At 59.2% G+C, this 13,469-nt stretch overlaps 4 protein-coding genes across 4 annotated transcripts in view; 1 reads left to right on the top strand and 3 right to left on the bottom strand.

Moving 5' to 3' along the window:
• Nucleotides 1-230: 230 nt before the first annotated feature.
• PTSG_04191 (uncharacterized protein) lies at nt 231-2,456 on the bottom strand (the record flags this gene model as incomplete). Its single annotated transcript, XM_004995031.1, has 1 exon — nt 231-2,456. One exon carries the CDS (start codon nt 2,454-2,456, stop codon nt 231-233), a length of 2,226 nt encoding a protein of 741 aa, XP_004995088.1.
• Nucleotides 2,457-2,483: 27 nt separating this feature from the next.
• Nucleotides 2,484-2,965, bottom strand: PTSG_04190 (uncharacterized protein; the record flags this gene model as incomplete). Its single annotated transcript, XM_004995030.1, has 2 exons — nt 2,484-2,601; nt 2,886-2,965. The coding sequence occupies 2 exons, from the start codon at nt 2,963-2,965 to the stop codon at nt 2,484-2,486; spliced, it is 198 nt and encodes a 65-aa protein (XP_004995087.1).
• Nucleotides 2,966-3,543: 578 nt separating this feature from the next.
• PTSG_04189 (uncharacterized protein) lies at nt 3,544-11,088 on the top strand (the record flags this gene model as incomplete). Its single annotated transcript, XM_004995029.1, has 2 exons — nt 3,544-9,081; nt 9,177-11,088. 2 exons carry the CDS (start codon nt 3,544-3,546, stop codon nt 11,031-11,033), a joined length of 7,395 nt encoding a protein of 2,464 aa, XP_004995086.1. The 3' UTR covers nt 11,034-11,088.
• Nucleotides 11,089-11,150: 62 nt separating this feature from the next.
• The window catches only part of PTSG_04188 (oxidoreductase), a 2,594-nt gene continuing 275 nt past the window's right edge, over nt 11,151-13,469 (bottom strand). The window contains exon 1 of the mRNA XM_004995028.1: nt 11,151-13,469. This exon is cut by the window's right edge and continues 275 nt beyond it. Coding sequence (XP_004995085.1) covers nt 11,478-13,469 — 1,992 coding nt within the window. The 3' untranslated portion in view covers nt 11,151-11,477.

The following is a 13,469-nucleotide window of genomic DNA, read 5'->3' as shown; positions in this document are numbered from 1 at the left end:
CAGAGTGTCGAGGTGCACCCCTTACACACAAACACACACACAGACACAGACACACACACACACAGACACAGACACACACACACACACACACACACAGATAGACAGACACAGACAGATATGTAGGTAGGCAGACACAGCAGATAGACAGACAGACACACATACACAGGCGCACACGCACAGGCACACAAATACACAGACAGGCATACAGGGAGACGCACACCAAGAACAAATCAGAGGGGCTCAACATCCACGCGGAAGCGGGCAGACGGAAAGAGGGAAACGAGGGTGGTGGTCTTGTCATCATCTGGCACCGTTGTGCCCATGGGAAAGCGAAGGCGGTGGGTGGTGGGCAGGAACCCGAGCGAGCCAACATATGTCTCCAGCTCCCCAACCGTCGCATCGTTGTGAAAGCGGCGGGTGATGTTGTTGTTGTTCGGCGCGCGCACGCGCACCATGACGCACTGCTGCCCCTGCGGTGGTTCATCGCGCACCTGCTGCGCAAGCGCGTCCTTCATCTCATCCTGCGCCCGCTGCACCTCTGCCTGTGCTTCCTGCTCCTCCCTGCGCCTTGCTGCCTCATCCTCCCTCTCCTTCTCCTTGCGCTGGTCGGCCTCCAGCGATGCCCGGTACGCCTCATCTTGCTCGTCACGCAGCCGCTGTGCCTCTGAGCGGGGCCCGCCGTCACCGCTGTCGCCGTGTCCAGCGGCATCGCCTCCCTGCGCAGCGTCGTCGATGGTCTGCGACATGACAAGCACACCCTCCATCTCCAGGGTGGACGCCAGGTCCGCAGCGGAGTCGCACGTGCTGGCGGTGATGCACTTTGTCAGCTGAAACAGCCCGCCAATGCGTGCAAGCACGACGAGGCAGGGGAACTCCGAGGTGAGGCCATCACCCAGCCGAACGGCCTTGTTCGCCTCCTCCAGGAAGCGCCGCCGCGCCACGGTGTGCGTGAAGTCGTAGCCGTAGACAACAAAGTAGCTGGTGAGGACAGACACCACTGCCGGGTCGCACACAAGGTCGGCAAAGCCGGCGTTGGTGGGGGAGCGGTCGTCGTGAAGGTAGAGCAGCAGCGGCAGCCCTCGCCTCGTGCTCTCCGTCAGGGCCTGGCGGAACGTGCCTTGCAGAAACAGCGGGCACAGCGCGTGCTTGTTCTGGAAGGCGGCGACAAACTCCTCTGTGGTGAAATCGCCGGATGGCATGAGCAGCTCGCCGTCAAACGACTGGTCTGCGTCGCCCTCGGCAATCAGGGACGCATCCACATCCGCGTCGCTCTCCGGGTCGTGCAAATACGGCGAGAGATGGCGTGCACCCGTGGCAGCACGCAGGGCAGCACGCTCATCTGCAGCGCACAAGGCATTGAGGTACTCTTCCGTGGCTCGATCCATCGCCCGCTCCCTCTGTTCTCGTTGTTCTCGTTGTTGTTGTTGTTGTTGTTGTTGTTGTTGTTGTTGTTGTTGTTGTTGTTGTTGTTGTTGTTGTTGTTGTTGTTGTTCTCGTTGTTGTTGAGAGTGCACCATCATCATGCGGCGCAGCGTGTCCAGCCCGTGCCCCTGCTCGCGTCGCGCGTCTGGCGAAAGCAGCCAGTGCAAAGGGTGGTGCGGGTCATGTGCATGGCTGCCGCCGCCACCGGTGCTGTCTGCGTGACGCGGTCCCGCACCATCATCATCACCATCACCATCAGCGTCGTGGGTGTGTGGCGTGTGTTGCGACACCCGATATGGCGGCATCGGGAGCCGTGGATGTGGTGACGGCCCCGCTTCGCCGGTGTTGTCGCGCGTGCCGTTGTCGCGCGTGCCGTTGTCGCGGCTGTCCTGATCGCCCAAGAGCGCTGGCACATCCTCGTCCTCGTCGCTGCTTGCGAGTGGAGGGCGCGGCTGGCGCCATGTCTGCCGAAGCGCCTGCTGCCCACCCGGAATCGGCGGAGCGGGCCCGTGTGTGGTAGCATGCTGTGTTACCCGCGAGCCGTAGCGCATCATGTGTGCAGGATCGTCGCCGCGTGGCGCGTCGTCGTCGTCCTCCTCCTCCTCCTTGACCACCAGCAGCAGATTGAGCGTTTGCTCGGACAGTCTGGTGAGGTGCCTGAGGGTGAGGTCGTCGATGGACTCCAGCTCAAAGGCAAAGCCAAATAGCTGTTGATTGGCTGGTGCCACGCCCGTCCTTGCAGCAATGCGCATCTTCAGTTGCCGGATGGGCATGCTCCGAGGCACGCGGAACTCGTGCGTGTCGTCTCCAAACTGCACAGTCACCTCCAGATCCCTACATAGTGCATGGTGCATGGGTTGGTTGGTTTGTGGGTGGGTGGGTTGTTGTTGTTGTTGTTTTTGTTGTTGTTGTTGTTGTTTAAGTTGTTGTTGTTGTTTAAGTTGTTGTTGTTGTTTAAGTTGTTGTTGTTGTTTAAGTTGTTGTTGTTGTTTAAGTTGTTGTTGTTGTTTAAGTTGTTTAAGTTGTTGTTGCATGTTGGTTGCGTGGCGTCGTAATGGTCATCATCGTCGTCGTCGTCGGTTGGTTGTTGTTGTTGTTGTTGTTGTTGTTGCATGTTGTTGTTGGTAGAGCAAGTAGCGGTGGCGGATGGTAGATTTGTGAGTCCGCAACTGCATGGGACTGCGGTGTGCATGCATGCATTGAAGGAACAGCAGGGAGAGAAGCAGCTTGGACGAAGAAGGCGGGGTGCAGCACCAGGGACCACGCCATCAGACACGGACGTGTATGCACAGGAGGTTGGTGTGTCGTGCACAGAGAGCGCGACATGTGCACATGAACAAATGCACACGCAAACACACAAATTTACACACACGCACCCACACACAGTCACACACAAATACAAACACACACACACACACACAGCCACACACAAATACACACACAACGCATGCATGGGATCTGACCTGTCATGTTGATCTGGTGTGGAGTCTGGTGGTGCATAACTTCCTCCTTGGTTGTCATCGTCATACAAGAGCGACGACATCGTGTGCGGTTCAGACTGTCCTGTTGGATTGAATCCCTTGTTCGGTTGTGTTGCTCGCAGAGTTGGGGTTGACGTGCCCTTGCCTGTCTATCTGCCTGTGTGTGTGTGTGTGTGTCTGTGTTTGCTTGATTGCAGCGCCTGCTGTGGTTTGTGTGCGTGCACGTCGCGGCGACACACACAAACAAAAAACCCGTCTCTCGTCGTCGTCCTTCGGCCACCAGTTACAGTATATTTTGTGGTGTCTGTTTCTGTCCTTCCATGTAAGAAAATTGTGAATGAATCAACTTTTACGGGGTGTAGCCCACCATTTATTTTATCCCCCACCAAAACAAGGCTCGCTTTCGAGCGACAAACAAACAGCCGCACAAGCACACACACCAAAGTGCGCCGCCACAGCTTTGTTTGACGGCACAACAAGGAGGACATCCTGCCCACACGCAGACACACACACATCACCACCCACCCACCCACACACACACACACACACACATACACACACACATCACCACACACACCAGACACACACACACACATACACACATACACACATACACACACATACACGCGCACCGCACGCGATGCCTCGGCCAAACCGCAACCTGGCCACTGGCGCGCGAGTCAACGTGGTTGCGCGGTACGTGTATCCAAGACACCTGGTGTCAACGCTGGTGCATGATGTGCGGGGTCAGGTGCTGCAGAATCTGCTGGTGACTGGCTTTGGTGAGCGCGACAAGAAGAAGAACTGCGCCCTCTTGCGGTGGGATCTGCACCCGGGCCACGAATTCTACGCTGCAAGGGGCAACTGCCGTGTCATGCAGACGGAGGCAGACTCCCCGCGACAGCCCCGATCCCACAGCAAGGCGCCGCCGCAGCAAGCCCAACAGCACAGGCCCCAGCAGCAGCATCAGCAAGCACAGCTGCCAATCTCACAACTGCTCACCTCTCCGCGGCCACAGCAACAGGCGCACAAGCAGCACAAGCAGCATGCCAACACAGGAAACGATCGCAATTGCACAAGCCCCGACAAACAGCGCTTCCAGCCTGAGCAGCAGCAGCAACAGCAACAGCAACAGCAACAGCAACAACAACAGCAGCAACAACAGCAACAACAGCAACAACAGCAACAACAGCAACAACAGCAACAGCAAATGGGGCCACCGCCACCGCCGCCGCCACCGACATCCTTTCATGACAACTCGGCGGCGCTGGCAGCTGCGTCAACAGCGGATGCTGACAAAACCAATGACAGCCTGCGTCGAAGCAGCGGCAGCGGCAGCGGCGCTGGCACGGCACAGGAGCACCCGTTGCTGCACGCCCTCCCACTACACCATCCTGGCCTGCGGGCTGGAGATGTTCACCTGCCACCCATTTACGCTGCGTTGAACGAAGACCAACAACACGCGCCCTTGGCCGCCACCTCCTCTACCACGCCAACCTCTGCTGCTGCCCCTCCCGTCTCATCAGCCACCACAACGACCACCACCGCCACGACCAGCACCTCCTCGACCTCCCCTTCCACCGCCTCCTCCTCCGCCTCCTCTGCTGCTGCTATTGCTGCTGCGGCCGTGGCTGTGTCGTCCTCTGCCGTCGTCATACCGGGCCCGTACGACGACGGCCCACACCACCAACACGTCAGCTATCAGCAGCACCAGCAGCAGCAAGAGGAAGGGGCCTCCCATGGCATGCTGGTCTCTCGCCACCAGACGGCGTCCTCACAGCACCCGCATCACCCAAGCATGCTGCAAGGACTGGCCCTCCCTCCCTTGCCCCAGCATCATCACCAACAACAACAGCAACAGCAACAGCAGCACCACCAACAGCACCACCAACAGCACCAACAGCAGGCGCTTGAGCAGGATGCAGAGGTATTGCAGGAACAGCAGGTCCTGGCGCATACCCAGCAGAACCCGGCAGAGCACCACCACCATCACCACCATCACCACCACGTCCTCGTACACGCCCCTCACGGCAGCCAGCACCACATGCAGCAGCAGTTCCACTCCCATCACCACGACGATGGGCAGCCAAGGCACGCACTGCCATACCAAGCGCCGCCTGTTGTTGGCGCACAACTACAGCCGTATCACCAGCACCAGCAACCACCCGCCTCTTTTGGGACGGAGTACATGCCCTATCGATCGCAGCATCACCAGCAAGAGCAAGAGCAACAACAACAACAACAACAACAGCAGCAGCAGCAGCAGCAGCAGCAGCAGCATGAACAGCAGCAACAGCAGCATGCACATGCGGTGGGGCCACCGCCACCGGCCCCTTCCATGCTTGAGTTGCCAAGCTTACCTCCACCGCACAGACCCCCAGTGCCTTATGCACCCGTGCCGCCTGCCCCATCACAGCCTTCCGTGCACCACGCAGGCCACCACCGCCACACACTTTCCCACACGCGCCACGAAGCCCACGCCCACCACAGCCTCGACCAGCATCACACGCACCCACACCCACACCCACACCTGCACCAGCACCAGCAGCAACAACAACAGCAACAGCAGCACCAGCAGCAACAGCAACAGCAACAGATGCCGCAGCTATCAAGGCTGCCGTCACACTCGGAGCATCCAGTCTTGCTTGGGTTGCACCAGGGGCACCACTACACGCCACCATCAGCGAATTCCGACGTACAAGTGGACCAACCACAGCACGAGCCGCAGCCATCACAACAGCAACAGCAGCAACAGCAGCAAGATGGATCCTCTTCACGGAAGGGTGCGCAAAAGCAATCTTCGTCACAAGCAGTTGTTAGGGCGGATCGTGGGCTGTCGAGTAAGGCGCCGCCCCCGCATGATGATGACAGCAACCCGGACCTGCAACAACAACAAGAACACCAAGAACAACGGGAACAACGGGAACAACGAGAACAACGGGAACAACGGGAACAACAACGAGAACAGCAACAACATCAAGGGCAGCGGCAGCCACGACAGGAGGAGGAGCCAGGCCTGCGCAACTCAAGTGGTGGAGCGCGACAACGTCGACACATACACGCGGGCAAGCAGCAACGCCACGATCAACACAAAGAGCAGCACCGGGATGCCCCCGAAGAGGTGCACCAACAAGAACAGCAGCAACACCAAGAACAGCAACAGCCACAGCAACAGCAGCAACAGCAGCAACAGCAGCAACAGCAACAACAGCAGCAACAGCAACAACAGCAGCAACAGCAGCAGCACGACCACAGCCAGGACAAGGGTGCAACAGCGTTGGCGTGTGAGAGCGGAGTGGCGCCAGGTGAACCCGAGCTGGTGCACGTGCACGTGCAAAATGAGCTGCTGCTGAGTGTGGAGGACGATGATTCCGACTGGGAGAGCATTTCCGATGATGACAGTGATGGGCGTGACAGCGGTGATGATGACTTTCGTGGTGGCCGCAACCACGATGAGGATCATGGTTGTGGCACAAGCACAGCGTTTGCACATCCAGGCAGCGATGGCGAAGGTGATAGTGTACACAGCAGAGCCAGTGGCTCACGCACACCACATGTCGATGACATCGGTGAAGATCAAGATGACAACGATGGAGGGCAGCCACGTAAGCGCGCAAAGCGGCGCGCCTCGTCCGCTCAACCACCATCTCTGGCGCAAGCAGCCAGTCCTTCTGCTGCTTCTGCATCTTCTGCTGCTTCTGCTGCTTCTGCTGCTGTTGGTGGTGGTGGTGGTGGTGGTGGTGGTGATGATGGTGATGGTGGTGGTGGTACAGGTGTGCTGCATCGTCGCCGCAGAAGCAAGTGGGCCCGTGCGCGGTACACATGGCATGGCGCATATACGCACATTACACGTGACTGGCGCACCACCAGCACCACCAGCACCACCAGCACCACCAGCACCACCAACACCACCAGCACCACCAGCAACACGAGCACAAACACGACGATCACCGCCACGAATGTGCCTGCCAACACAACTTTGATCCCTACACATACCAACAACAGTAGCAACGTTAGTAGCACGAGCAGCACCGCGAACATGCATCCAGGCGCCACCGACACCACGAGCAGGGCGCATGGCTGGCACGTTGGCAACCGCAATGCCCGCTTCGTTCCACACCACCGACCCATGCCGCCTCTGACACAGTTCCAGGAGGCGCACAGCAACCGCCACGCGCGCCACTACTCTCCGCTCAGCCTCTTTGCCACATTCTTTCCGCTAGAGGGGATCGCCGACAGCATTTTGGCGTCACCGTCACCACCACCACCGCCACCATCATCATCTTCACCACTGTCATCGTCGTCACACAGTGCACGCACGGCCAACCCGCAAGACGCCAGCGACACACCAACAACAACAGCAGCACCACCACCCAGGGCCGCAACTGTCAACAACAGCAGCAGCAGCAGCAACAACAGCAATCACGTTGCCTGTGACGCCAGCGACGGCAGCATCACAGCGAGCGAGTTCTCGCGCTATCTCGGGCTGTGCCTGCTCATGTCCCAATATCCACAGCAGCCGCTTCGCTCGTTCTGGCGACCTGTGTCCATGTCGCATCCGCTCACCATTCGCTCGAGCTTCGCCGACCTCATGTCCTTTGATCGGTTTCAGCACATTGCTGGTCGCCTCCGTCGCTTCGCACTCGCACGCGCACGGCCAGCACCGCGGTTCAGTGGTGATTACGCCGGCACAAACACAGCCAGCAACACAAGCAACGCAAACACCGCAAGCAACGCCGACAAAAGTCCACAAGAACACCAACGTCGGCAGCAACAACAGCAACAACGACAACAGCAACGACGACAACAGCACCAGCAGATCTTACCGATCATCATATTGTGTGATCTTGTGGATGAAATGAACGCGCGCACGCAGGCGGCTTTCACACCGTCGTGGCTGCTTCGCCTCACCACTGGACACACGTGCGGATCGCAGCGCCACCCGCTCTCAACACAGTTCTCAGCAGTGTCGTGTGCCCAGACCGGGGTGGTGTTTGCCGTGTACTTGAGCATGCCTTCTCCCACCAACACACGTAAGGCAGGCGGCGTGGTATCGCATGCGCCCACCGCTCAGAGCAGCAGTGCAGGGAATGTGCCTGCAACCGCAGACCCAGGACGCGCACCGCCTCAAAGTGCACAGGACGATGCGGACTCGCCAGACGCACAGCACCAACAGCAGCGACCAGGAAGTGCGTTTCCACAGGCAACACGCAACGTGACTGATATGTTGCGCAAGGCGCTCCGTGAAGCAAGGCACCCGCACACCCCCGCAACGCACATGCACACATCATCATCATCATCATCAACATCATCATCAACATCATTGTCGCTGTCGTCGTCGTCGGCAATGCGCAGGAATTCCACCCACCTCTCCCCTTACAGCAGCATTCGTCGTGACGCTGGTGGCACTGACACACACGCAGGCAGCAGGGCCTTTGCTCGCAAGCGGCTGTCGCCGTCACAGCTTGCCCTGCGCGCGTTGCTGGCCGCGGGGGTGCCGGTGTCCCTTTCACCAGCACGACAAAGCGCAGCGGCTGTCACACCTAGCCACAACAGCCACAACAGCCACAACAGCCACAACAGCCACAACAGCAGTGACCGTGGTCATGGCAACAGCATGAGGCATGCAGCAGCACCCACAACCACAGGTCCCCACAGCGCCGGCAGCAGCACGTCGTTGACCGGCAGTGCTGTTGTGATTGATGGTGATGTTGGATCGCTTGAGTTGCTGGCGGCGTTGCGGCGGGCAGGTATCTTTGGTGTGACGCCGATTCGAAGCAGCAACATGCGATGGAGTCGCGCGCTTCCTGTTGCCCAGCTCAAGGCCGATGCTGTTACCCTCGCCCCTGGACAATGCATCGCACGCGTTGGAAGCGTGGGCGGTGAGGGCGTGTATGTGGCTGCTGTGCGCGGCGTGTCGCACGTGTGCATGCTGGCGTCAACCTTTGGCACCACCTCCTACCGTGCAGACACGCACCATCATCAGCAGCACCATGATGGCGATGCTATCCCTACGGGTGCCGTTGGGGATGCCCCCTTTCCATCGCAGCTGTCACGACCGCCACTACCGCCCTTGCCCCCAGCGCAGCCACCACATCATCACCACCAGCACCACCAGAAGCAGCACCACCAGCACCAGCGCCACCACCATCAACAGCCGCAGCCCGCCACGCTGGATGTTCGGGGCTTTGGCGATGAAGAGCGAGCACAGGGTGGCGAGGACCACACTGCGACTTCACTCTCCCACAACAACCTCCACCACATACACACCAGCACCAGCACCACCAATATCAGCAGCACCAGCAGCCACCACAGCAAGAACAGCAACAACAAGAACAGCCCAGCCTCGGCACAGTATATACAGGCATGAGGCATGCAGCAGCACCCACAACCACAGGTCCCCACAGCGCCGGCAGCAGCACGTCGTTGACCGGCAGTGCTGTTGTGATTGATGGTGATGTTGGATCGCTTGAGTTGCTGGCGGCGTTGCGGCGGGCAGGTATCTTTGGTGTGACGCCGATTCGAAGCAGCAACATGCGATGGAGTCGCGCGCTTCCTGTTGCCCAGCTCAAGGCCGATGCTGTTACCCTCGCCCCTGGACAATGCATCGCACGCGTTGGAAGCGTGGGCGGTGAGGGCGTGTATGTGGCTGCTGTGCGCGGCGTGTCGCACGTGTGCATGCTGGCGTCAACCTTTGGCACCACCTCCTACCGTGCAGACACGCACCATCATCAGCAGCACCATGATGGCGATGCTATCCCTACGGGTGCCGTTGGGGATGCCCCCTTTCCATCGCAGCTGTCACGACCGCCACTACCGCCCTTGCCCCCAGCGCAGCCACCACATCATCACCACCAGCACCACCAGAAGCAGCACCACCAGCACCAGCGCCACCACCATCAACAGCCGCAGCCCGCCACGCTGGATGTTCGGGGCTTTGGCGATGAAGAGCGAGCACAGGGTGGCGAGGACCACACTGCGACTTCACTCTCCACAACACCTCCACCACATACACACCAGCACCAGCACCACCAATATCAGCAGCAACAGCAGCAACCACAGCAAGAACAGCAACAACAAGAACAGCAACAACAAGAGCAGCAGCAGCAACAGCAGTTGTATCCGCACATCTTGCGTGTGTGTCAGGAAGCGCGCAGACACAACGGTGTTGCCGTTGGCGAGGCAAAAGTACCACCTCCAGCAACAGCGACAGCGCATTCAATTCACAATGGCCATGGTGGTAACATCATGCACACAACCACAACCGAGCCGGGGGCACAGTCCTCCTCAAAATCGCCGCCAGGGGAAGAAGAAGTGATCACTGCCACGACTCGGAGTTCGATTGGAAAGGCCGTGCGTCGTGCTGTTTCGTGTTCAGACTGGTGGGAGAGTCAGTTTTGGTTCCTGGTGAGCACAGCCATCGACAACGCGTACAAGATGCACGTGCATGTGCACGGCAACAGCAGCAGCAGCAGCACCACCAGCAGCAGCAGCAGCAGCAAAGACAGCGGAGATGGCGGCGGTGCGTTGGATGCGACGTCGTTTGTGCTGCAACTCGCACGCGAGCTGTTGTACAGCGGAGTGTCTGAGGCCGTGTCAACCGGGATTGGCGTTGGACCTGCGCACCACAACACGGCGCTTGGAACCGCAGGCACCCACCCGTCCACACGCGTCCACGGCGGAGAGCACTATTCTTCGCGGGAGGCGGTCACTGTTTCGTCGACATCATCGTCGTCGTTTGCGAGCGGTGTGGATGCGCGGAGTGCACACGTGTTACCGCACCAGTTGTCAACACCGCTCTCCGCATCATCTGTCACACCCTCGTCCATGGCAGCTGCGATGGGGCCAGGGATGGGACCACCACCGCCACCAGCCATGGCAGGTGGGGTGAACGTGGCGCCATCAAGCCCAACGGAGAGCCAGCTGCACACGCTGCAAATGATTCCTCTCTACTCGACGTTTGATCGGAAGCAGCAGATGTGGGTGAAGAGACTCAAGGACAAGTATCCACAGCGGCTGTGCGTCATCTGTGGGCGCCGCACACGCTACTTCTGTGCTGCATGTGCACCAGATGGACTGTGCAAGACGGGCGACTGCTTTGTCAAGCACTGCGCCAAGTTTGGCCAGTGAGGAAGTGGTGTGGTTTTGTGTGTGTGTGTGTATGCGTGTGTGTTGTGTGCATAACATGTGTTGTGTGTGCATGTGCGTTCATGTACATCTCTATGTTCGTGCGCGTGTTGATAGACAGCTTTTTGAAGGTGGCAGGTTCACCACTTGTTTGCTTGTATGTGATGGAGGCGATTAGACGACAAGGCCAGCTCAGACGATCGGCATAGAGAGTAAAGGATGGCAGGAGGGGGGAGGGAAAGGAAAGGAAGCGTGTGCGAGAACGCAAGCACCACTGTTCAGATTCAACACGCAAGCAAGCGTTACACCAATGGCCAAAAAGGAAACTCTCCTCACAGACAGACAGACACAGACACAGACACAGACAGACACACACACACACACACAAATACAACAAGCGGAGCTTCTGATGATCACCCGAGGTGTAACATTTGCAAAGCGCGTTGCTTATGCTTCAGCTGGCGTCTCGGAACCATCATGGTGCTCCTCACCACCGTCGTCGTCAGCGTGCACGTGGAAGTCGCGGTCATGTGTGCGAGAGAGGCAGATGGTGTCTGGCGCACCCTCCTCAGCGTGCCGCATGTGCAGTTGTCGCCACTGCGGTGTGACACGATAGCGTGATGCACGACACCACAGAATGAGGTTGGAGCGGTACCCGTCTGTGATTGCGTCAGCGCCGTGGCGAACACTGCCCGGGTGGATAACAGCACGGCCCTTCACGTGCTTGTATGTGAGCGTGTGCTTGCGGTGGTTGGGGCGGTGCAGGGCGCCGCAGAATTGGAGCTCCGAGCCCTGGAAAGCATCACAGAGGTTCACGTTGATGGTGACGTCACTGTCATCCACGTGCATGTCCAGGTGGCGGTCCTGTTCCGGCCGATATTGCACAACAAAGGCGTGGTGGTTGTCCAGTGGCAGGTTGCCGTGTGCCGTCTCTGGCAGCAGCACTGACGCTAGCGGCTGCGCCACCTGAGCTGCAAACAAGTCAAACAAGGGCTCCAACCCGATGTCGTCCAGCACAAGCCCGTAGTTGTTCATTGAGTTTGGACGCATCTTGGGCAGGCTCGACTGCTCATACGCGTGAACCTCCCGGTCCAGACGGTCACAGGCGTCGGCACGGAGAAACGGCAGCGAAAACACACAGCCCAGGTGCTCGCTGTCCTTGCACGTGGCCAGTGCGCGGAGTGCAGCAGGTCGGTCGTTGCTGCAGAGCGCATCAAACAGTGATGGATCGAGCCACTCTTGCAACACGTCGCGGGCAAGCGCTCCCTGCTGCCACATGGTGCTCTCAACATACACCGAGGGAGACAGCGACGACAGTTGTGGTGATTGTGCTTGTGGTTGTTGCTGTGTCTGTTGTGGCGTTTGTTGCTGCGGTGCTGTGAGTTGCGCTGTAGATGAAGAAGAAGAAGAAGAAGAAGAAGAAGAAGAACGTTTTGCAGCTGGCGTTGGGTGGCCGGCATCAGCCTGATCATGGTGGGGGTCCGTGGGTGGCAGGGTGTTGAGAGCACCTTGGGGGAGGAGATGAAGGGGAGCGGAGGGGCGATACAGGTTTGGTTGCTGCGTCTGCTGTCGCCACACCTGGGCAGTGCGGTCCCTGTCATACTGCAGCTCGGCCATTGCCTCGTACATGTACTGGGGAAGGGCAGCCAGGTTGCGCCGGAACACAAGGATCAGCTCTTGCGCACGCTGCGGCAGATGCAAAGGAGGGCAGCCGTCGCTGCTGTCATGGTGATGATGGTGATGATGGCTGCAGTTCTCATCGTGGTCGTGGTCGTGGTCGTTGCTGTGGCCGCGGCTGTGGTTGTTGTCCTCCGCGAGGAGGGCGCGCATTTCGCTGGGCAAGCACGGCATGCACGCAGAGAGCGGGCAGGCGCACTGGTCGCGGTGCGTCGTCCACAGGTGAAGGAGGTCTGCCACCGGGGCGTCCACGAGCGGGTGTGGTGGCTCTGGCGCCGGTGCGTGCAGCATGACAAAGGCCAAGGCGATCACCCCGAGCAAAGCGTTGCTGGAGGACGCGTGCTCAAAGTCGAAGACGTCGGTGAGGGCTGGCACCTCACACTCGGCACACCCGTGCCTGAGCCAGTAGTCGATGAGGTTGTCGGCAACAAACGTGTTCTGCAAGACATTGGCGTGGCGCATGATGGAGCGGAAGCGCAGGGCAGGGGCCAGCTCCGGGTAGGCCGGAGGCAAGTAGACGGTGGCAATCTTTGGGCACGCCTCTGTTCCCGCCGCGTACAGGCTTCCGAATTGTGGTTGCAGCTGCAGCGTGTATGCGTAGCCCTCGGCGACATCGGGATCGGGCTCGAGCGACAGCACGCCACATGGTGATGGTGATGGTTTGGCGCTGCTGTCGTTGCTGTCTGTCGTTGTCGTTGTCGTTGTCGTCGTCGTTGTTGTCGTCGTCGTCGTTGTTGTTACGGCATGGGCGAGGGACGAGAT

Source organism: Salpingoeca rosetta (genome assembly GCF_000188695.1).
Source record: "Salpingoeca rosetta unplaced genomic scaffold supercont1.9, whole genome shotgun sequence".
NCBI lineage: Eukaryota > Choanoflagellata > Craspedida > Salpingoecidae > Salpingoeca > Salpingoeca rosetta.
This window is presented reverse-complemented; position numbering and strand designations above follow the sequence as displayed.